At 40.9% G+C, this 25,157-nt stretch overlaps 1 protein-coding gene across 3 annotated transcripts in view; it reads right to left on the bottom strand.

Moving 5' to 3' along the window:
- Nucleotides 1-4,899: 4,899 nt before the first annotated feature.
- The window catches only part of AIG1 (androgen induced 1), a 272,128-nt gene continuing 251,870 nt past the window's right edge, over nt 4,900-25,157 (bottom strand). For 2 of the 3 annotated variants that reach the window (XM_070376791.1, XM_070376785.1), the window contains 2 exons: nt 11,609-11,772; nt 4,900-5,574 (listed from right to left, as the gene is read on the bottom strand). In XM_070376791.1, coding sequence (XP_070232892.1) covers nt 5,537-5,574; nt 11,609-11,772 — 202 coding nt within the window. In that variant the 3' untranslated portion in view covers nt 4,900-5,536. Of the gene's footprint in view, nt 5,575-10,664; nt 11,001-11,608; nt 11,773-25,157 lie in introns of those variants that run through there. The other variant, XM_070376786.1, reaches the window with a different exon arrangement.

The raw sequence follows: 25,157 nt of genomic DNA, 5'->3' as shown, positions 1-25,157 counted from the left end.
GGTTGGGAAAATCCCATGGAGGAGGGCATAGCAATCCACTCCAGCATTCTTGCCTGGAGAATTCCATGGACAGAGGAGCCTGGAGGGCTACAGTCTATAGGGTCGCACAGGTTTGGATACGACTGAAGCAACTTAGCACGCGCACACACACTGGATAATCCAGGGTATCTCCCACATCTCAAAATCCTTAGCTTAATTTTATGTCAAAGCTCCTTTTGCCGTGAAAGGTAAGATATTGAAAGACTCTGGTGATTAGAGGATGTGGATATCTTTGGAGAATGTTACTACCATGTCATATTAACTAAACAAGCAAAAAATCATATGATCTCATGCTCCTGTAAAATGTTAAATTCAAATTTAGTTTATGATCATGACTTCCTATCTGTCTGTTGCCCTCATTTCCCTGCCTTCCAACCTTATCAAGACTGCCAATTTCTGGGCCACTTTGCTGTGTCCCAAAGTGGGTCCTCGCTCTTTCTCTCCTCCTCAGTTCCTTCTAGACTCCATGGGTCCTCCTTCCAACCATCCTTGCCAATGCTCTTGGCTCTTCCCTGCTTGTTTTTTGTGATACCTCCTCTTCTAAACCAAACTTTCGACTTCTTTATGATGCCTGGCCTGTTGAGGTCCCTTGGAGGAAATTCCCAAACAGTCCTTGTTATCATTAAGGTAAAGTCATGATGTTTGGGGGCCCTCAGCAGGGGCTCAAAAGCTTTCTATGTTTTCATAGTCTGCTGCTGCTGCTGCTAAGTCGCTTCAGTCGTGTCCGACTCTGTGCGACCCCATAGACGGCAGCCCACCAGGCTCCCCCGTCCTTGGAATTCTCCAGGCAAGAACACTGGAGTGGGTTGCCATTTCCTTCTCCAATGCATGAAAGTGAAAAGTGAAAGTGAAGTCGCTCAGTCGTGTCCGACTCTAGCGACCCCATGGACTGCAGCCCACCAGGCTCCTCCGTCCATGGGATTTTCCAGGCAAGAGGACTGGAGTGGGGTGCCATTGCCTTCTCCTAGTCTAGGCCACTCTTTTAGGGTATGTTATAGACTCCAACCCCATTCTCTGTTCTCTCCCTCTCTTCAGACAACTCTTTGAGGAAAAAAATTGAAGCCATTAAAGCCACTAAAAAGAAGTCCGTAAATGTTGCCCTTGTCCTACAAACTCACTTCCAAGGCCCTTTGTCTCTTATTTTCTCCTAAGGCAATCCTTAATATTCACACACCAGGAATATCCGCAATTGATTTGTATCCCCCTTGCAGACTGTTCTATAGGTCTAAGTTCTCCTTTCAAAATGGCATTCTGGGGAATTCCTAGTGGTCCAGTGGTTAGGGCTCCAAACTTTCACTGCAGAAGGCACAGGTTCAATCCCTAGTCATAAGGTCCCCCATGCTTCAGGGTGTAGCAAAAAACAAAACAAACAACAACAAAAAACGGGGGTGGGGGGCATTTTGTAATTGCTAGCTCTACTTCTTTACCATCCACTAATGTCAATGATTCTTCAAATCTCTGGAATCTAGATGCTGTCCCTACAATTTCACTAAATTAGCACCTGACTTACATACAGAAAAATCCAAAGTCAAGTTCATCACCAAACCCATTCCAGCCTAATTCACCTCCATGCTTCTTATTTAAGGGAATGGTGCTCTTATTATCCTGCTCTCATCTTGGTATTCTCTCAATTACCCCACAGTATATCAGCTATGAGATCTGAAGATTCAATTTCTTAATGTATATGTTATATTCAATTTCCTCATATATATGGAATAATCAATTTCCTAAATACACAAATACATTATTATACATATAATATACATACTATATATAACATATACATAATTTCCCCATCTCTATTATAGGATGAAATATTCTTATATTTTCTTATATTTGTATACTTTTTACATTTCATTACTTTATCTGCAATTGTATGTGTTTACGTTTTCTGTGTGTTTTTTAAGAGAGAAATCTAGCTTTCTCTTTTTTTTTTTTTTACCAAATAGTTATTCATTTGTTGCAGTGCCTTTCAACTATTTATTATGCCTTTCCTGCTTTGAAATGCTATCTTTATTATTTACTAAATGTGTGTATGTATATATATATATATATATATACATACACATACACACACACACTAGGATTTGTTTTGGGGTTTGCTTTCTGTTTTATTTTTCTCTCTATTCTTGAGCCATACCATGCTATTTTAATTATTGCATTTTTATATATTCTAATAGCACATGTATGCTTTAAGTGTCCTCTTCAAGGTTTTTCAGTTTTTACTTATTCTTCTGCTAAATGAAAAAAAAAAAAAACTTTTGTCAAATTTAGAAAGGAGTTACATTGAACTTATTAATTATTCAGACAAAAAATAATCTTTTTTAAGAATGAAGTCTTCTTTTCCAGAATTTAGTCTATCTTTCCATTTTTATTTGTTTTTAAAAAGCCCCTCAGGAGAAAAATATATATCATTTTGTCATGAAAAATTACTACTTTACTATAGTAATTATTAGATTTAGGTTGTTAGTATTTTACCTATGATAAGCAAAATTTTGTGCTCTTTTGGTTTATTTTGAGGGGTATATTAAGTCTGAAAAATAATTTGAGAAGCTTTTCATTGTGGTGCATCTTTGGTACAATTTCTTGTTAAATGTTTACCTATTGATTTGCATTAATTATTATTTCTTGTTTCAGAAGTGGAGCTAAAAGCACATCATTCCTCCCTACTCCCTCAAGAACGAGGATGGCAGATTCGTCTTTATAAGGCGCACAGGGAAGAGGGTGAAGCATGAACATCCTTTTGAGCACTGGTGGGGTTAAGCCCATGGATCCAAGCCAAGGAGCGAAATCACAGGTAATAATTTTTTTCTTTCACTTGGTGATTAGTAGAGCAACTAGTCGAGTCATCCTGATGGACTCTGCTCCAGGGCAAGCCTGGGGTTTCTGTGGAGGGTCAGTGGGTGCTCTGGCAGCTCCTGGGCTGGGTGGGAGTGTTTTAGCAAATCCTTTGTACTGGTACAGAGAGCCCTGGACATCCTGCCAGAAGTGTGGCCAGAGTTCAGGGCCTGGGGAACTGATCCACCATGGGAAAACCAAACAACCGCAAATCTGATCACCGAATCATATTTCAAACCTAAAAGTGGTGTGTGCATTCAGCATGCTGCAGAGAAATGAGTTGTATCAGCTTTAGGTTTAAGCCCCACAGGTGTCAGTTTCTTTAGGTGTTGCTTTGGTGGCAATAATAGGAAAGTGTTATTTGTTAGAGAAGAGGTGTAGTAACAGGGTCCCAGAGGAATTGCCCCAGAAAGCCCTGAGAAATATTCCATTCTTTGAGGTTTCTTCATTCTAAGAGTCAACTGGAGAAATAATTTCCTCCAGTGGTTTTCCTCCTTTCCTGCCTCTTTTTAAACAATATTTAATTTTCCTTTCTGTTAATAATATAAATTCTATAGTTATATAAACTGTTTTTTAAAAACATAAAACTTTTTCACTTTAGGTCAAAATATAACTTTTTTGATGCTGGATGTAGCTCACACAAACATCTCAGAAAAATAACAGTAACACTGTCACAGACATCTTTATCTGGTTTCTGACCTTAAAAGGGAATTTGAGATGACCATTGCTTCTCATAATATGAAATATTTTTATATTACTAATGGTATTATCAGAAATGCTAAAATTTCTCAACTGCCTCAGAGCAACTATGGAGAGAATCATAGGAGTTTTTTCTTTGTGTACTATTGAGACAATGTTTTTTCAACAAAAATCATAGTATTAACCCATCCTTGAATTTTTAGAATAAACCTCAGTCTTGAAAAATGATTCCTATAAGTGTTGGGTTTATGTTGCTGATATTTTTGTTAAAGCAAGGAAAAAAAATTTCCCTTTTGCTATGTTGGCTTTGAGGGTTTTATTAATTTTGAAAAATAATTTGGGAAGTGTTTCATCATTTTGTAACCTTGGAACAATTTAATAAACATAAGAATTGTTACTTGAAAGTTTTCAAGAACTTGCTCATAAAATACTCTGGACCCAATTCCTTTATTGGAGATAGTTAACTGAACATTAAAAAGATATCCTTCATGAATTTCAATCCATTACAGCTTTCTAATTCTTATTGAATCCATTTTCCTTGAAAATTGCACATTACATGGGTTCTAAGAATTTGTTGCCATAGAACTTTAAAACATATTTTTATAATTAAAAATTTGTTCACATCCGTGCTTGTTTTGCCAAGTATTTTGTGTTTCTTTCTTTTCAGTTAACGTATCAGTAGTTTGCATATTTTAATCCTATTTGTATAGATGAGATACTGCATTTATTAATCAATATATTTATCAATTCCACTTTGTTTCTTGCTGCCTTACTTAATTTTTGCTTTTATTTTTATTCATTCCTTGCTTATATTCCTCTAAGATTTAATGTGTTTTCTGCTATAATACTCTATTTGGTGTGAGTATTATTTAAAAATTATTATGGTCAAAGATTTCTTAAGTTAGCTTTCTTTTTCATGAGTTAGCTTTTTTCTTTTTTGGGTTTATCAGAAAGATCCACATTTTTAAAACAAACGAACAAAAATTATAGGAACTTGAGCTTTCCCGATGGCTCAGTGGATAAAGAATCCAAGTCTCCTGCAATGCAGGAGACACAGGAGACGCAGGTTTGTTCCTGGGTTGGGAAGATGCCCTGAAGAAGGAAATGGCAAGCCACTCCAGTATTCTTGCCTGGAAAATCCCATGGACAGAGGAGCATGGTGGGTTAGAGTCCAAAGGGTCACAAAGGGTCGGACACGACTGATGACTAAGCATAGCAGAGGCTCAATAAACCCATTTTTCGTGAAGTATTAATAATAGAAACAAATAAGAAAAGAAACACCAGTGTGCTAGGGTTTTGAGATGCACCATGTAGACATCGGGCTAGGGGTTACTTGTTGTTTATTAAAGTTATAGCTTGCGTCTAGGAAATGTTCACAAGATTAAATCATGAGATCCAAATACACTCAGGGTTTTGACTAAATCAATGCAATTATTACTAATATTGCCTGTTTAAGACAATCGTCACATTATTGCAATAGGGAACATCCGTCCCATTTCCTCCAGGCTTACGCTTATGTTACTCAGTATAGGAAAAAAATAAATACACAAAATTTTTGCTTCACATCAGCCCCTTTGATTTTCACATATTTTTCAACAAGAAACACAATAGGATTCTTTTCTTCCTTGATTAAATGGAGTTACAATTGCAAAAATTAAAATCCAATGACCAATTTCAGTTGTAAAAACTAGAAGAGTCAAAAAAAAAAAAGATGCTATTATCAATAATGATTTTGGGAAGAATTCTTTAAAACACAATTGAGGGGAAGTCATTTTGGAAATATCCATATTCTATTCTTACACATATTTCTCCATAAAAGGTGTTCCCTCCCTCTGGGGCAGGGAGGCAGAGGCTGGTTCCACCATTTTCTTTGAAGCTTCCTCTCTTCCATCTGTGATGCCCAGGGGATAATGAGTCTTCAATCATAGCTCCATTCTGCTCTTCTGTTTAGACTTAGATCTCATTCCAATTTAGGTTTCTCTTTCTCTTCTTCCATACCTAGAAATACAGGCAAAGCACTTTATGTGGACATCAGATTCAGCAGGAGCAGGTTTAAAAGAACTCTCATCTCACCACACTTCTCCCCACCCACCCTTTATGTCCATCTCTTTTCTCCTAGCTAAGAAGGAAAGTTGTTCACAACTTTCTCCAGAAATTTCCTCAGTGACCTCCCTCTCCTTCCTTCCCCCTAAATCGGGACATAACACCTCTGTAACACACCCAGCTCTTATGGCCTCTGGGAGTGAGGAACACAAGTTAGTTCTTGTCTTGTTGAGTTTGCACAGAAATCCCAATCGGACTGCCTTGTAACCAGCTTCTAGTAACAGGAGGTGTGGTGCTGATGAGTTTCAAAGAGACCTTATTTATTTTTATTTTACTCATGACTCTCCCCAAGGCAAAGACTCTGGATTTTCAAAAGTCAAATAATTTTTTTGGTTTGTTTTGTTTTATTTTTATAAGCTCTCATAGAGAGCTTATTAGCCACAAGAACTATTTATTTCCAGACCCACGTGTACTTAAACTCGAGTTCTCCCTTTATTCAACCCAAGCCTGGTAGAACTATGTTTTTCTTCCTGAGAGAGTCATATGTACCAGACTGGTGAGACCTCGCCAGTTGTCTGTAATGAATAGTTAGTGATATTTCATTTTCCTGGAGATGAACATGTTTAGGTCATTCTCATAAATTAAAGTTAAATCTGGCATATGCTCCCCACTTTTTCTCTTTTGCTTCTACTTAAATACTTTTCTCCTAACATCAAATTCTCAGAGCCTTTTTGCTGGAACAAAAGGATCCCATCTATTGCAGGTTTTGTTGGTATTCTTTAAAAAAAAAATTAATTTATTTGGCTGCACTGGGTTTTAGTGGTGGCACGTAGGATCTTTTAGTTATGGCCTGCGGAATCCAGTTCCCTGACCAGGGATAGAACCTGGGCCCCCTGCATTGGGAGTAGGGAGTCTTACCTGCTGAACCACCAGGCAAGTTCCTGGTATTCTTTTAAAAGTTGCAAGTTCTCTGAGGGCAGAGCCCACTATTTTGTTCCTGATTATATCCTGAGCACCTAACATGGTGTCTGTCTCATGGTAGGAGTTCAAGTAATCTTTATGAGATAAATTAGTAAACAATGACTGTAGAGAAGGGCGAACTATTGGAAAAGCAGTAGAAGAAAACCTGGAGGGTGATCACAGTGGGGCTTGCGATAGGAGAGACACCCCCGCCCCTTCTTCCGGCCCCCAGCTGCCAGCACCACCTGCTCGCGTGGTCAGGGTGGTAGCGGCGGAATGCGGGTAACATGCTCAGAACAGGTGTCCCGAGACGGTCTTTAAGGTTTGGTTTTCATGACTAAGGAACTGGCAGAGATCTGTAACACTTTTTCCAAAGTACTTCTCAGAAATCATATTAAGGAAAACTTCAAGCTGAAGAGTAAGGACGTGTGAAGGGAGGAGGAGTAGGGCTGAGGGGGAGAAGGCAGGAGATGGCTTGGTTGTTGTTGGGTAACCAAGGCAAAGGCAGGAAAACACAACACAGATTCTGTTCAAAGAGCGCACATGATTTGGGTCCCGACTCTGTCCCATGCTCCCTCTCCTGTGGAGAAGCTAATAACTGCTTGCTTTTCTTTTCAAAGTCTCTTTCCTCCTAAGTGTTCTCCTGCAGATGGGTTGAGTTGGCAGCAACAGTGGAATCTTCAAAAGCGGGGGTGGAGAACAGGGGCTGTTCATTGACCCAGACGGGGAAAATGGCTCCCCACCTACTTTAGTTTGGCAGCTTTGAGGTGGAGGGAAAAAATTAGACAGCTGTAAATAATATTTGGAAGAAGCAGAGGTATAATTTCCACACAACCAGCAGAAAGAAACCTGTCACAAAGCTGAGGCAGGATGTTCTGTCAGAAGCGGAGCGGAAGAGCTGATTGACCTTGAGAGAGTCAGTCACATGGGGTTCCCCCAAGGCTGGGAGAGGGGCCCTGAGGGCAGCGGGACCAACCCTGGAGGTCTGTGTGGGCCTGTGGGGGACATGAGCAGGATGGAAAACTGGTGGGGAGCGAGGTGGACAAGGTGGAGGTTTCTGTCCCATGGGCCTTGCTCTGACCTCCTCTCCTTTCTCCTCTTGGCCTGCTTTCTCCTCCTTCACCCCAAACTTTCACTTTCAGACATTTTCATTTCTGGTCGAAAAATTTGACTTTAATAAGACTGGTCACTCCAGTCAGATGCACTGAAATTAAAAGAAAGTTTTAGCTTAAGCACAGAATATTTCAGCTGTTTCAGGGTGTACTGTGTCCCCCCTCAAGTTCCTATGCAGAAGTCCTAAGGCCCAGGACCTCAGAATGTGAGAGAAGGCCAAGCTTGTGTCTGGACAACCATCTGCTAAAGAGATGAGGCATATGAGTCATGGATCCAATTTACCACTTCAGCAGAAGCCAGGAAAGACCTGTGGGGGACCCTCCTGTCTGATGATTTGGACCCTCATGAAATTACATGGGAGAACTTTGTGTCAGCGGAAACACCGTGAGCCTGGATTGAAAGGGACAGAGACAAGATGAAATGAAGGATGGTTCATCCGAAGGTGGTTCAGGGGTTCACTCCTCCTTGGCCCAAGAGGGCTGCCTGAGAGGGTAGGGCCACACTCCTCCTTCTGATGAGTCCTGAGGATACAGCCTTCAGCCAAAGATTATTCTCAGGCCTTAAACTCGAATGGAATTTGTCCTGCTACTTTCAAACTTGGTTGAGAACTGCGACCCCCTTTTTCCTTAGGATCTCCTTTTTGGAAAGGGGATACATGTTCTATGCCTGTTCCACCACTGTGTTTTGAAAGTAGATACATTTCTGTCTGGTTTCACAGGTTCACAGCTGGATAGCAATTTTGCTTCAGGATGAACCATAACCCAGGTCTTACCCATACCTGATGTAGATGATATTTAAGATAAGATTTTAGACTTTTAAGAGTTGATGCTGGAAATACTTTGGAGGCTATTAGGAATGTATTTTGCATGAATGAAGGACATGAATTTTGCGGGGCAGAAAGTAGAATGTTATGGGCTGAATTATGTCTCCCCAAACTTAAACTCTTGTACCTCAGAATGTGATTCTATTTGTGGATAGAGTTTTTTCTAACATAAAATGAAGTTGTCAGGATGGCCCTAATCAAATACGGCCAATGTCTCTATAAAAAGGGGAAATTTGGAGACAGCCCGAATAGGGGAAAATGCCATGTGAACATGAAGACAGCCATCTGCAAGTCAAGGAGAGGGGCCTGGGACAGATCCCTCCCTCACAGGCCTCAGAAGCAACCAACCCTGCCAATACCTTGATTCTGGACTTCCGGCCTCCAGAACCGTGGGATATTACATTTCTACTGTTTAAGCTGACCAGTCAGTGGTCCTTCGTTGCAGCTGCCCTAGCAAACCAATATAACATCCACAAAGCCACTTTGAGTTATTAATATTTTCTTTTGAAAAGAGTAAAATGTTTCATTGTTAATTTAGCCTGTTTTAAGGGATTTTTGTTCATAGTTCATATCAGTTTTGATCTATTTTGTTATTCTGTAAGTTAGATCCATGATTCTGAGTGAAGTTTCTGAGCTCTCCTGTGTCTGGGTTTCCAGTGGTGACATTCTGATGGTTCTCTAGACACCGTACTTGGATTGAATGGTATTGACTCTGCTACCGTTTATTGTGGTGGGTCACTTATTTCTGGGCTCAGCTGCCTCTTAGTTAAAAATAATATCGGTTTAGATGATTTCTAATCTAATTTTAATTCTAAGACTCTGTAATAATGCAATTTTTATTTTGAAGTTGAAGCCAACATAACCAAGTGGAGGAAGCTGAGCCATTAAAAATCCCTAATGACGGATCCAAGGAAGGGGGTTCAAATTTGGCATTCTAGCTCCTTGGGGGATTTTGTTTGGAGTGGAGTAAATACAATCAGGATTGTAACACTGTACTTGATTGTACTCAATTCCTTCTAACAGACACACACAGACACACACGCATGACTGCTTTTAATCAGCAATTTCAAATTCAACTACCTACAGAACCAGGCAGCTACTGTGAAGGAGCAAAATGGCCAGGCAAGAACTAGGGAAAACTTAAGAGCCATCGGAAAGGAGGGAAAACTTAAGAGCCATCGGAAAGGGGGCAACTGATACCCAATTCTAATCCATTGCTGCCAGCAGAGAACAGTGGGCTCGGAGTTGCCAGATCTTAAAAACTTGATTAGCTGAGAAATCTGGACTTTATGTGAAATCTCCCAACATTTAAATACTGCTTCAAAAACAAAAATTCCGTGTAGGCCTAACAAAACTTTTTGGCAGGTAAAATTTGGAGCAGGCCATCAGTTTGCAATTGCTTGCTTAAATAAAAAGATGCCCACTTGACACAAAACATCTGCCTTTGGGGAATTAACTGGATGGTTCCATGTAGATAAAATTAATCTCTACATCTGAAATGAGTTACAAAATGTTAGTTGACCTTAACTTGTATCGCTTAAGAGAACGGCACAAATTAAACTGGACAGATCATTAAAAAACAAAAACCCCCCCAAAAACCTTAGCTTCACTATTTATTTTTCATGTCTAACTCAAAGCTGCTAAAGTGCAATATTCTATTAATCTAGACTTGCTTTTTTCTCTCCTGGTTTTCAGACCATCCTCTTTTAGAAGTAGTAGAACAATGAGCAAATGAAGATGGGAATCGAGCTAACAAAGGAGAAGCTGGAGTCACAAGTACTTTCTGAATAACACAGATTGGACATGTTAGCTTAAATTTAAATATGGCCTTTCTCTCAAGAAGCTGAGAAAAGTTTATATTTTGTTCTCAAAATATTTTTGTAAGTTAACTACATACTTTTATAAGTTATCTAATAGAGAAAGATTACAATTCCATTGAACAGAGAAGAAAATTATTAAAAGATTAATTTCTGGTCCACCAAGCTGTAGCCTGAACTGAATACAAATATTTGGCACTTTTCCTAATAGAACACTGCCTAAAATCAAGCCAGCTGCTGAGAAAGGAAACCCTCAAATTCCTCTGGGCCATTCGACACTGGCCAACACCTTGACACATGCAATCTTAGAAGATCCACACACAAAAGAAGTCCAATTCAGTAACATGCAATGACTGGGTTTTATTTGTCTAATTAGATCAACCTCCTGGCATAGTATTTGGCACAAAGCAGGATGCCCAATGTTTGTGGAAGAGGGATCATTTACAGGTGACACCTACAATGTTGTGACTGTATCGGAGGAGCTGCCCAGAGCTCTCTAAGATCCTCAAACCATCTTCCCTTTGGAGGTATTTTCATGCAGGACTCAAATCACTACATACTGTGCTGTCACTTTTTCCACCTTCTCATTTTTATGTTATCTGACATAGACTTAGGACCAGTTTTGCACAGCTGGGGTTAAGGTTACGTGTCTTGCCAAGATGGAGGCTCTGCCATAAACAGAAACAAAAGAGAAATCAAATCATAGGTTAAGAAGGTTTTTGCAGCCATGAAGTATTACCCTTTACTGCCCATTCTTCTTTGCCACCTTCAAGTCTTGAATATGACAGTCACTGGTGAATCATTCTTGCTGGAGGCATTCCTGTGCTGCCCAGAGTTTTAGCAGAACGGTGGCAAGACCTCTCGGCAGCTACTGCACCCACGCAGATGATGACGCAAAAGTGGAGATCTGGGTGATTTCTAATGAGACTGGTTACATTCAATAATTTATCTATTTCATTGGGGTGGGGGAGAAGTCCTTTTAGCTAAGGCAGTATTTTGTTAATCAGAATGAATTTCCTAATTTTTTTTTCAGCAAACACTACATTTCTCCGTATAAAATTTTATAGACGTGCTGCTTTTCTTTTAGATCTGGATGTTTTACTAGCGAAAATGACACAGTGAGTAATAAACCTTTCAGGTAACTGCCAGCAACTCTTAAATTAAAATTGAAGTTATAAAAATGCAACTCTTCATAAGGGATCCTGTGTTACAGTGGAATTTTCCATCTGTCTCTGCAGCAGTTCTTTTGTTTTATGCCCCCCTGAACAATACTTACTTCTCTGTGTATCCCAGATATAGCTGTTCAGAACTTCTCCCAGCAGATACAAGAAGTTCATTAAGATGGTTGTAGACCCGAAGAAGAGGATTCTGGCTCCTGGGCCAATGTGTTCCAGGAAAGGGTACACCCACATCCCGGTTACATGATGCACCCAGCACACCCTGCAGCAGAATCAGAAAGGAGACAGAGATAGAAGTTACTCTGGCGTCAGATTTCAGAGCTGCCGCTACGACAAATACAGACCCCGGACTCCAAACCGTGGTCAGCAATGCCAGTGGCACCTGACACTCAGCAGCTCCCAGAAACTTTGTTGTTGTTGCTTGTTTTCTTTTACTTTTTATTCTAAAATATTGGGTTGGCCGAGAAGTTCACTCCGATTTTTCTATAAGATGTAATGGAAAAAACTGAATGAACGTTTTGGCCAACCCAAGAATTTTAGACTCACGGGAAGAGTTGTAAATACGGTACCAAGCATTCCAGTATGCCCTTCCCTTAGCTTCCCTGCATCTTAGCATCTTATCTAACCACAGGCTTCCCTGGTGGCTTATAATAAAGAATCCACCTGCCAATGCAGGAGACTCTGGGTCGGTAAGATCCCCTGGAGAAGGAAGTGGCAACCCACTCCAGTATTCTTGTCTGGGAAATCCCGTGGACAGAGGAGCCTGGGGAGCTACAGTCCATGGGGTCGCACAAGAGTCAGACATGACTTAGTGACTAAACAACAGGTAACTACAGTACAGTTGCTAAAATGAAGTAATTAAACTGCAGACTTCAGTTGACACTCCCCAATTTCCCCACCGATGTCCTTTATCGGTCCAGGATCCCATGATGTTTTTAGCTGTCGTGTCTCCTTAGTTTCCTCCAATCTTGCACTTTTCCATTCTCTCCTTGCCTCTCCTGACACTTGAAGGGTCTGGTCAAGTATCTGAAACTGATATTTTTCTAAACGCAGTTATATAGTCGTCCTAATCTCTTCTTTATGTAATGAAACAATAGTGCATTAGGCAACCACACTGTCATAACACCTAGGTGAGAATGTTCCAGGAACCTTGCCATGCTGCCGTCTAGCTAGGTACCAACAGGTATCCCAAGTGCTGACAGAACCACCCAGTAGCCTCACTGACATCTGGCTTCCCACAGACCACTTTTGTTTATCTTTTTTTCACCCTGCTTTACATAATCCTTGCTTGTAATTATTCTATTTGTGTTCTGGAGATATTTTAGGCTCACTGGGAATATGTCATTAATTTCCATTGTTTTTAAAAGTTTAGTAAGAATATCTGCTTCGTTGGTTTAGTCCTGACACAACTGCTGAGCGCTATTTTCCAAAACAGTCTTGGGTTCATTACTTTCTCAACCGTTGTTTTAATTCTGAAGACTAATTAGGATACAAATTACTTTATTGCATGGGTAATAAAAATTACTTTAAACATTTATGTGTTTGGGGGTCATTTTCCATATCATCAATGGCTTCACTCCTCTTTGAGCAGTTGATCTATGTGTATATTGCCCATCTATAAACGTCATCTGAGACAACAAACCTGCCTTTGTCTAAGAGCTTGCAGTCTCAATGAGGGTGATATTACTCCCACCTCAAGGAAGTAAAAATTGGTTCTAGGAAGGTAGCAAATAAATATTACTCTTTCAATGCATGAAGTAGGGATACACACACACACACACACACATATATATATATGTGTGTGTATATATATATATACACACACACACACATATACTGAGCATCAACAGATATAGTCTATCTGTGGTATTAAAGTTTCATAGGCTCAGAAATTCCACTCTGAGGTATATATCCAAAGGAACTGAAGCAGGACACAAACAGATATTTGTACACCAACGTTCACAGCAGCATTATTCAAAAGAGTCAAAAGGTGGAAACATCCCAAGTGTCCATCAGCAGATTAATGGGTGAATAAAATGTTGTATACACACACAATGGAATATTACTCAGCTATAAAGGGGGATAAAATGTTGATGCATGCTACAACATGGATGAACCCTGAAAACATAATGCTAAGTGAAACAAGCCAGACACAGAAGGGCACATATTGTATGATTTCATTTACACAAGATACTAGAATAAGCAAATTTGTAGAGACAGAATGTATGATAGAGGATACCAGGGACTAGGGAGGATGTGGAATAGGGAGTGATTATATATGGTACCCCTATGGACTGCTGCCCGCCAAGCTCCTCTGTCCATGGAATTCTCTAGGCAAGCATACTGAAGTGGGTTACCATTCCCTTCTGCAGGGGATCTTCCCGAACCAGGGATCGAAACCATGTCTCCTGCATTGCAGGCAGATTCTTTACTGTCTGAGCCACCAGGGAAGCCCGTCATCCTCATCTACTGATGTAAAAATCAACTGTTTTTGGAGTAAAATGAGGATATGTCAGAAGTGATGATGGAAATGTAAAGTTCTCCAGTTAGGAAAGTGGAGAGCTATTCTGAGCATGGTGCTCTGATATGTAAGCCACTTAATTTTATTTAACCATCCCATGAGGTAGACTCATCCCCTTTTTACAAACAAAGAAACAGAGACTGGATTAAACAACTTGTGTTTAAAAATGGCAAAGCCAGGAAAGGAATGTACATCTGACTTCTTTTCTCCTGCGTGGACTTGCTTCCCTGTTTGAGATATTCAAAACTGTCTCCAAAGGAAGAGAAGGTTTTCTTTTTTTGACACTTGTTTTGCCTTAGCAGGTATCATACTATCTCAGATCTGAAAGTCGTGTTATGTGGGGCTTCACCTGAATTGGTGTGAATGATGCAGACACTTGTCTTAACAGGTTGTGTGCTTCCACCGTTTGTTTCCTTGATATAATCAGGGCTCATTTTTCCTGCACAAAAACGACTCATGACCTTGCTCATCTGTTGGTGGAGAGTTCTCAGTTCTTGGTTGACTTTCCATTTCTATCTCACTTTAAGCCTTCCTGTCTTAGTGCCCAAACAGCTTCTGCTTAAGGTAATGATACCAATTTGAATTTTAGTCTAAACAAACTGATGACCATAGTTTGTGTGTGTGAGTGAGTGTGTGCCTGTGCATACATATATATGCATATGCTGTAGTATCACAAGGCTTCTGGGATTGACTATTAAATGTCCCTCCAATTTCATTCACTTGAATGTGCAGTTAAGATGAATGCCTCCTATCTGAGCTGTGTCGAACACCAGGAATACAGAAGCAAAACGAAGCAAAGGTGATTCTTGTCCCCATGCAGTACAGTCTATCGAGGAATAGAGATACTCATGGAAAAATGACAAGCGTAGTCAGAATTAGGGTAAGTGGAGGAGTGTCACAGGTGCCCAGGGACCATTCTCTGCTTTTTTGTGAACCTTACAGTTACTTTTTCTCTCTTATGTATTCATCTTTCTTTCAAACCAATTTTTTCATAGCTGATTAATATGCCCAAGTGCTTTCCATTCAAACAATCAAAAAGTTTTCATCAGCTTCATAAATACTGCTCTGTATCTTTCCATCTTGTCAAAGACAATCTTCTCCACTGAGTTTACATTCACTGACTCCAGCTCTGTGCTTTGTGCTCTTCTTTCATCAACAGTCTGGCTTCTTTTCTTGATACTCCACCAAAATATACTGGCTCTTTGACCTCAATTTTTCCTCTTTGCTCTCTATGTTTCTGACTGCTCTTCTTGGTTTCCTTTCTAAGTTCATCCTTTACTCCAGCCATTCAATGTTGAATTTCCTTAAGGACTGGTTTTTAAACCTTCCTCTCATATTATGTCTTCTTAGCTGATGAGTTTTTTCATGTTCAATGCTGTATGTCTACTACCTATACAGATACTCCACAAATCTATGGAGTCTGGAACAGGTTTCTCCTCTGTTCTGGAACAGTTTATCAAACAGTCCTCAAAACATCTCATTTTACATATCTTAAAATTACCTGAAAGTCGATTTAGCTACAGCTAAAGTCATGCTTTTTTTCCCAGCAAGCCTGGTCCTCCTCTGGTATTCCCTTCTGTGAATGGCACTATCACTCACTCAGCTTTGTAACTCAAGCCTGGGGGTCATCTTTGCTGTGTCCATCTCTTTCACCACATATAGTCAGTCCATTACCTTGTTTTGACAAGCTTATCTCACACATCTCTCTATTATATCTCTATGAGCAACGTCTGAATTCGTGTTGTGCTCATCTCTGTCTGGAGTGGTGTAATAGTTTTAATTTGTCTCCACATCTACTTTTGTCTCCACATCTACTTTTGTCTCCTTCTGATTTATCCTCACAATTGCCATAGTGAGTGTTTCAAACCAGAAATCGGAACACACTGCATCCCTGCTTCAAACACATCAATGGCCTTCCAGTGTGTGTGTGTGTTTTTAAAGACTTCAGTTTTTAACGAAGTCTAGGGTGACTGGAATGCAAAAGTAGGAAGTCAAGAAACACCTGGAGTAACAGGCAAATTTGGCCTTGGAATACGGAATGAAGCAGGGCAAAGACTAATAGAGTTTTGCCAAGAAAATGCACTGGTCATAACAAACACCCTCTTCCAACAACACAAGAGAAGACTCTACACATGGACATCACCAGATGGTCAACATTGAAATCAGATTGATTACATTCTTTGCAGCCAAAGATGGAGAAGCTCTATACAGTCAGCAAAAACAAGACCAGGAGCTGACTGTGGCTCAGATCATGAACTCCTTATTGCCAAATTCAGACTTAAATTGAAGAAAGTAGGGAAAACCATTAGACCATTCAGGTATGACCTAAATCAAATCCCTTCTGATTATACAGTGGAAGTGAGAAATAGATTTAAGGGACTAGATCTGATAGACTGCCTGATGACCTATGGAATGAGGTTTGTGACATTGTACAGGAGACAGGGATCAAGACCATCCCCATGGAAAAGAAATGCAAAAAAGCAAAATGGCTGTCTGGGGAGGCCTTACAAATAGCTGTGAAAAGAAGAGAAGCAAAAAGCAAAGGAGAAAAGGAAAGATATAAGCATCTGAATGCAGAGTCCCAAAGAATAGCAAGGAGAGAAAAGAAAGCCTTCTTCAGTGATCAATGCAAAGAAATAGAGGAAAACAACAAAATAGGAAAGACTAGAGATCTCTTCAAGAAAATTTGAGATACCAAGGGAACATTTCATGCAAAGATGGGCTCGATAAAGGACAGATATGGTATGGACCTAAGAGAAGCAGAAGATATTAAGAAGAGATGGCAAGAATACACAGAAGAACTGTACAAAAAAGATCTTCATGACGCAGATAATCACGATGGTGTGATCACTGACCTAGAGCCAGACATCCTGGAATGTGAAGTCAAGGGGGCCTTAGAAAGCATCACTACGAACAAAGCTAGTGGAGGTGACGGAATTTCAGTTGAGCTATTTCAAATCCTGAAAGTTGATGCTGTGAAAGTGCTGCACTCAATATGCCAGCAAATTTGGAAAAGTCAGCAGTGGCCACAGGACTGGAAAAGGTCAGTTTTCATTCCAATCCCAAAGAAAGGCAGTGACAAACAATGCTCAAACCACCAAACAATTGCACTCATCTCACATGCTAGTAAAGTAATGCTCAAAATTCTCCAAGCCAGGTTTCAGCAATATGTGAACTGTGAACTTCCTGATGTTCAAGCTGGTTTTAGAAAAGGCAGAGGAACCAGAGATCAAATTGCTAACATCTGCTGGATCATGGGAAAAGCAAGAGAGTACCAGAAGAACATTTATTTCTGCTTTATTGACTATGCAAAGCCTTTGCCTGTGTGGATCACAATAAACTGGAAAATTCTGAAAGAGATGGGAATACCAGACCACCTGACCTGCCTCTTGAGAAATTGTATGCAGGTCAGGAAGCAACAGTTAGAACTGGACATGGAACAACAGACTGGTTCCAAATAGGAAAAGGAGTACGTCAAGGCTGTATATTGTCATCCTGCTTATTTAACTTCTATGCAGAGTACATTATGAGAAATCCTGTACTGGAAGAAGCACAAGCTGGAATCAAGATTGCCAGGAGAAATATCAGTAACCTCAGATATGCAGATGACACCACCCTTATGGCAGAAAGTGAAGAGGAACTAAAAAGCTTCTTGCTGAAAGTGAAAGTGGAGAGTGAAAAAGTGGGCTTAAAGCTCAACATTCAGAAAACAAAGATCATGGCATGTGGTCCCATCACTTCATGGGAAATAGATGGGGAAACAATGGAAACAGTGTCAGACTTTATTTTTTTGGGCTTCAAAATCACTGCAGATGGTGACTGCAGCCATGAAATTAAAAGACGCTTACTCCTTGGAAGGAAAGTTATGACCAACCTAGATAGCATATTCAAAAGCAGAGACATTACTTTGCCAACAAAGGTCCGTCTAGTCAAGGCTATGGTTTTTCTTGTGGTCATGTATGGATGTGAGAGTTGGACTGTGAAGAAAGCTGAGTGCTGAAGAATTGATGCTTTTGAACTGTGGTGTTGAGAAGACTCTTGAGAGTCCCTTGGACTGCAAGGAGATTCAACCAGTCCATTCTGAAGGAGATCAGCGTTGGGATTTCTTTGGAAGGAATGATGCTAAAGCTGAAACTCCAGTACTTTGGCCACCTCATGTGAAGAGTTGACTCATTGGAAAAGACTCTGATGCTGGGAAGGATTGGGGGCAGGAGGAAAAGAGGACGACAGAGGATGAGATGGCTGGATGGCATCACTGACTCGATGGACGTGAGTCTGGGTGAACTCCGGGAGTTGGTGATGGACAGGGAGGCCTGGCGTGCTGCATTCATGGGGTCGCAAAGAGTCGGACATGACTGAGCGACTGAACTGAACTGAGAGTGCCCTTCATAGAGTTGGCTTCTACCTCTCCCTCATACCTGACCTCCTACCCTGCTTCTCTTACACTGGCTTTCATTTGGTTCCTTGGTTTTACCACATTCCCTCATGCCATGTGGATTTACATGTTCCTCATAACCAAAGAGGCTCTTTAGTTCCTCTCCACTGTGTTAGTTATCTGCCCCTTAGACTCATTGTTATATTCCTCCTCTATATCTTATCTCAACTATTATAACTAACTAGCCATCATGCACGAAAGTTTTCCTTGATCTACTAGAATAGGTCAGATTTTATTCATTCTTATAGAACCATGAATCTCTTTTAAACTCTTCTTTTATTAGTATTTAAATCTGAATATCTTTATTTGCATAACATTTCTTCCCCTCTAGCACATCTGAGTTCTGTGAGGTGAGGACTGTTTGTATTGCTTCATATCATTGTATTCAGCACTTACCATAATGCCTGACACATGGTTGGAGAAGGAATAACTGAATAATGTAGCACTGAAGCTGTGATGGGAAGGATGAGTAAGAGTTAGCTGAACAAAGATGGGAGACAAGAACTTTCTAGCCAAATGGAACAGTATGTTCAAAGTCGTGAAAACAAGAGAGAATTCCCAGATGTTCAAGAAGAAACCATTCTTATTGAAATCAAAGAAGGGGGCATGAGGGGCAGGCAGTTGCCAAACTGTGGGTGGTTTTTTAAGCCAAGGTAAGAATTGTAGACTCTGGCCTAGTGTGGCCAACAGGAAGTCTCTGAAGGGTATTAAATAAATGTGAAACAGATCAGATTAACCTGGAAACCAATTGTATCAGAAATGGTGGTAGCCAGAACTGGAGTGGTAGCATTGGGAACAAAAATTAGTTAGTAGATTTAAGAGCTATTTAGACTAGTGTCCATCAAACACAGTAGGTCATAAGCAATTGCATGCTGTATAGGGTCAGGAGAGCAAGTACTTTAGGACGTTTGCAAGCTTGTCAGTTGGTGGCTTAAACTCAACCATGGTGGGAGTATTTATACTGAAAACTGCCAAACGCTACACATCAGGGTCCCCTTTGCTCGCCTCCAGAAGAGCTGGTTGGTAAACACTTGCCAGTAACCCACTAGTTACCAGCATTTTAAAAAGCAACAACAGAAGAAAACATAACAGAAAATAGTAGAAAGCTGGGCATATAATGCTGATGAAAACTGTTTTGTGAAACTTCTGTTCCACTTGTGTGTGTGTGTGTGTGTGAGTGTGTGTGTGTGTGTGGGTCTACGCTGAGTGTGTGCTTCTGCATGCTGGCTGGGTCATGATGCAGAAGATGTGTCATTTATTTACAGTAAGGTTAGTTTGAAAGGCACTGATATAGGACATAGAATTAAGAGAACTTGGTGACGGACTGGATTTAGGCAATGAGGGAACTGAAATGAGTTAAGAATTAATCATAGATTCCTGGCTTAATTAACTGGGTGGAGAGTACTGCCATTCCCGGAGATAGGGAATGCTGTCAGGGAGCTGGTTTGAGAGGATAGTGAGTTCAGTTTGGATACGTTGAGTCTGAGGCATCTGTAAGACATCCAAGTGGAGATATCCTGAAGGCAGTTACAGGGGTTTGGGCTGCAGAGAAAGGACTGACGTGGCAATACAGATATTGGGCTCATTGGCAGAAGGATGGTGGTTGAGGCCATCAGAACAGATTAAGGCAGAATATACAGTATGATGGAAGTAAGGCCATAAGAGAGTTCTGAAAAGGATCAGGATTTAAGGGGTAGTTTGAGGAGGATGTGGCTAAAAAGGATACCAAAAACAGGTAAGCTAGAGACATGGAAGAAACACAGAAATGTAGTGTCTTGAAGTCAATGGACAAGTGGTTCTAGAGTAGTTATCGTTCAGTTGCTAAGTCATGTCCAATTCTTTGTGACCCCATGGACCGCAGCACGCCAGCCTTCCCTGTCCTTCACTATCTCCCGGAGCTTGCTCAAACTCATGTCCATTGAGTAGGCGATGCCATCCAGCTATCTTAGTCTCTGTCGCCTCCTTCTCCTCCTGCCCTCCATCTTTCTCAGCAACAGGATCTTTCTAGTGGGTTTTCTCTTTGCAACAGGTGGCCAAAGTATTGGAACTTCAGCATCAGTCCTTCCAATGAATATTCAGGGTTGATTTCCTTTAGGATTGACCGGGTCGATCTCCTTGCTGTCCAAGGAACTCTCAAGAGTCTTTTCCAACTCACAGTTCGAAAGTATCAATGCTTCAGAACTCAGCCTTCTTTGGAGAAGGAAATGACAACCCAGTCCAGTATTCTTGCCTGAAAAACCCTGAGAGGGTCAAGAAGCAGAGACACCCACCTGAGCAGTTTAGCTCCTAGCCTATATGTCAGCATTCCCTGAGTGCTCTGAAGACTAAGATACAATGGATGGCAACAGCTGGTAATGTACTCAGAACCAAAAAAATGACCCCACTTTGAAATCTCTGCATAAATCTTTTTTCTTTTTTTTCCCCCATGGACTATAAAAGCAACTCAAGTTCAGTGTAGAAAATATGTGAGACATAGACATTTTACAAGAAGTAAGATAAATCAGTTTTGGTGAAGCTTTATCCCCTGGAGATGGAAATGCAATCCATTCCAATATTCTTGCCTGGGAAATCCCATGGACAGAGGAGCTTGGCGGGCTATAGTCCATGGGGTTTCAAAGAGCTGGACACGATTTAGAGACTGAACAACAACAACAGTAACACAAGACTGAGTCTCTTAAAAAACCCAGAAATTGAATTTTACTTCTCCCAAGGAGAGAAAAGCCACCGCAGGGATAAGGTGATAAACGCTTCCTTCAGAGAAGGTTTTGACTCACCCCTTAAGAAAGAGTCACATCACATGTGCAGTTAGCCTATTGGAATTTACGACTGCTCTCCAGGCAATGAGCATGCACCCCAAGGTGGGGTGAGACAAAGGATGTGCATCAGCTTTTTGCCCAGTGGGTTTCTGCACCCCTCATGTAGTACCTCCAACCTGATGCTTCTGAAGGACTTTTCAAGGGCAGTTTTGACCTTTGGCTCAACTGCTGACTTTAGACCTAGCCCTCTCTTTAGATTTAACTATCTCATATGAGGGTTATTCTAAAGGCCCTTTAGATGTCTCCTGAGTATTGATTGCATGGAGACTGGTTCCTGCTACATTTCTGAGAATCTAGATTTCTGAAGTGTTCTGGAGTTTGTGTACTCATTTATCCAACAAAGATTTCTTGAGTCTCTACTGTGTGCCAGGTGGGGTGAGCAGTCATGATGGTGCAAAGGTGTGCCCTTGAGGAGATCAGTGTGGAATTGGTGCCAAATTTCCCACTGAAAAGGCTGTAGGTTCCAGAGAACATGACAAAGGACATTTGTTTAGGTGAGAACAGGGCTCTGAAAATGGGGCTCAAAAAACTCTCCTTGGTGATGTGTATGAGAATTCATGCCTCAATTCACAGGCGAATGCCAAATGGAGGCATCTCATTCCAGCACATGGAAACATCCTCTAACTCAGTTAACAGAGAGAATTTTATGATGCTAGAGATACAATTAGACAGATCTTCATTTACTGTGGGTTTAAAAGAGCATTCTTAAGACAGTCGTTTAAGGTAAAATCAAAATTTAAGATTCATCAAAGTCTTTTCAATTTTCTCATCAGAGCTAGCCTAAATTTACAGGATGTATCTCTACATGGGGTTTCCCTGGTGGCTCAATGGTAAAGAATCTGCCTGACAATGCAGAAGATGTGGGTTCTATCCCTGGGTGGGGAAGATCCCCTGGAGAAGGGAATGGCAACCCACTCCAGTATTCTTGCCTGGAGAATCCCAAGGATAAAGGAGCCTGATGGGCTATAGTCCATGGGGTTGCAAGAGAGTCAGACATGACTGAATGACTAAACAACAACAATCTCTACATGGGGCAAGCTTCATGGGTGTAGTCATGAGTCCTGTGCTCAGAAGGGCCTCACAGTGGGCTTAGGGCTCTGCTGTCACCATCTTGAAACTCATAATAATTTTTGAACAAGGAGCTCCACGTTTTTATTTTGTTCTGGACCCCACAAATTATATAGCAGGCCTTGTCTATGCAGTTGTGTCATCAATGTGCATGCGTGCTAAGTTGCTTCAGTGGCGTCCAACTCTTTGCAACCCTATGGACTATAGGAGCCCGCCAGACTCCTCTGTCAATGGGATTCTCCAGTCAAGAATACTGGAGTGGGTTGTCATGCCCTCCTCCAGGGCACCTTCCTGACCGAGGGATTAATTCCGCATCTCGTGTCTCCTGCACTGGCAGGCTGGTTCTTCACCACTAGCACCACCCGGAAAACCCTGTGTCACCTATACTGCAGATCAACATCCAGTTCATCCACATGGTAGTTACGTCACCTTGGATATTATTGACAGTATTGCTTCCTTTAGCGATGTAGTCATCAGATAACATAAAGTTCTCAGAACAGTCAACTTAGGTTAGACAAAAAAACAAGCAAACAAAACAAACAAGAAAGCTTTCTACTGCTTCTCTTTAGGCAGAGATGTATAATATTTTTCTGTACTTCTCCTACACAAAGATGTTTTCAAGGTTACTTAGTCCCTCCACCCATCTCTAGGGAAAGAGGCAAATTGTGCATGCCTCCCAAAATGAATTCCTGTAATGAGGTAATGAGAGGGTGTGCTTTCTTCCTGATTTTAAATGACAAATATCAGAGTAATTTATCCACAAAGGCAGGCCAATAATCTACTTCAGAATATTCCTCCCACACACAGGTCCTGGCACATGTGTAAACTGGTTTCAAATGACTGGCTTCCTCTGGGTCCCTCACTCTATAGCCTACCTGGTCTTATGGTGATGTTTCCCTGAAGAGAATTCAATGTGAATTTCTCTTAATGAAATTCATGAGTGGTTTTGCTTAAGTTTAATCATTTGGACCTTCTTAAAGCATCAAGGTGCCAAGTTGACATGTTTCTGAACACTGTAGGGAACATGTGTTTTTTTTCTGGAGGGAGGCGGGGAGTGTGGTCAGCAAGGGATTGTTGTGGCCCAAGCAATCATCAGAATTGGCTGTGGGAGTGAGACACTTGTGCATTTAAACTGCTGCCTCTGGAAAAGGAGGAGGAAGAACATCCTAAATCCCACAGCCAAAAAGCATAGGTTTCCAGGTTTTGCAGAAGTGATCTCTAGTGTCTCTCTAGCACATTTCATCCATCTCCCTTTACTAGATTCTTGTTTTTAGGATTACAGACAATGTTCGGGTTATCCCTGCCATGATTACGTCTTCTTTAATCCCATGACCTCCTTGGACCGCCAGTCTAATTGCCAACTTTCTTTAAAAAACAGCAACACTTCCAGACATTTCTTTTTCCCTAAAGAGTATCTTTTTACATTCCTTCTACGTCAGGTTTGCAGACAATGAATTCCCTTTTTTTTTTTTTTTTTTTGGTCTGAGAAAATTTTTATTCTTCCTTTATGTTTGAAGGATAATTTCACTGGATAAAGAATTCTAGGTTGATGGTTTTTCCTTTCAACAGTTTGTAAACTAAAATAACTCTAAATGAAGCAATAGAAACCATAGATAGGACTTCCCTGGTGGTCCAGTGGTTAAGAATCCACCAGCCAATGCAGGGGACATGGGTTCGATCCCTGGTCTGGGAAGATGCCACATGCCTCGGAGCAACTAAACCTGCGCACCACAACTAGTGAGCCTGTGCTCTAGAGTTCCAGAGCCACAACTACTGAGCCCATGAAACCAGAACCAGTGAGCTGCAACAAGAGAAGCCACTGCCGTGAGAAACCCGAGCACCACAACTAGCCCCTGCTCTTTGCAGCCAGAGAAGGTCTATGCGTAGCAATGAAGACCCAGTACAGTCAAAAATAAATAAATTGGAAAAAGAAACTATAGATAAATGAACACTGACCTCAAAATTTCTTCTATTACAAGACCTTAATTGCCTGCCCCAGCTGTTGCTTCTTCTGGTATTCAGTGAGTTCCCCAGTTTCCAGCCCTGCTGACTTTGCCTCTCTCTCTTGAACTCACTCTGGTCTGTCCATTGGGAAAGCCCACATCTCTTCTATCATCCATCCAACTTTAAAGGTCAAAGGATACCTCCCAACAACTTCAAGCTGGAAACCTTCAGTCCTTGACTGAGTTTAAATTTCTTCTATCTTGATCCTGGGTCCTTTTCATTTCTGTCTTACCAGCCACACTCTTATTTCCTAGTAATTCCTGCTCTCCATCTATCTCACTGAAGTTTTCTCTTTAAAGTACTTAAAAAATATATTTAATATACAACATAACTTTAATGCCTCCATGTATGTTACACTTACATGACCCATTTGTGATCAAGACGAGAACTACAAGGGATAGTCTTACAATGCACTGTGGAGATTTCATGGGCTAAAGCAGATAAAACTGAAGCACTGAAGTCTTACCAGTTCATAAACGTTTTTGGATCTCCTAGTCTCTGGGAAGGAGAAAAGTAAAGTAAATTAAAAGTTACAGTTTTTACTCTCTCCCGAGTGAGTGGCAGAAATGATGTTTGAGGAGGACTGAAGAGAAAAATAATGGTAAGGCATAGTAAATTCTGCTTGAATGATTGAGGACCAGTTGACTTCTCTGGGGGTCTCTGTTAGAACAAGCCAGGCTGCCTCACAGAGCTCCCTTGCTGCTGTGAGCTCCAATAACTGATTCACAACCAACGGGAATAACACTTCCCAGTAACAGCTATTTTTCAACAACAGAGACAATGGGAAAATCCAGGTGTTGAGT

The sequence above is a fragment of the Bos mutus genome, chromosome 9, assembly GCF_027580195.1.
Source record: "Bos mutus isolate GX-2022 chromosome 9, NWIPB_WYAK_1.1, whole genome shotgun sequence".
Lineage (NCBI taxonomy): Eukaryota > Metazoa > Chordata > Mammalia > Artiodactyla > Bovidae > Bos > Bos mutus.
The sequence above is the reverse complement of the archived record's forward strand: the minus strand, read 5'-3'. Positions and strand labels throughout refer to the sequence as shown.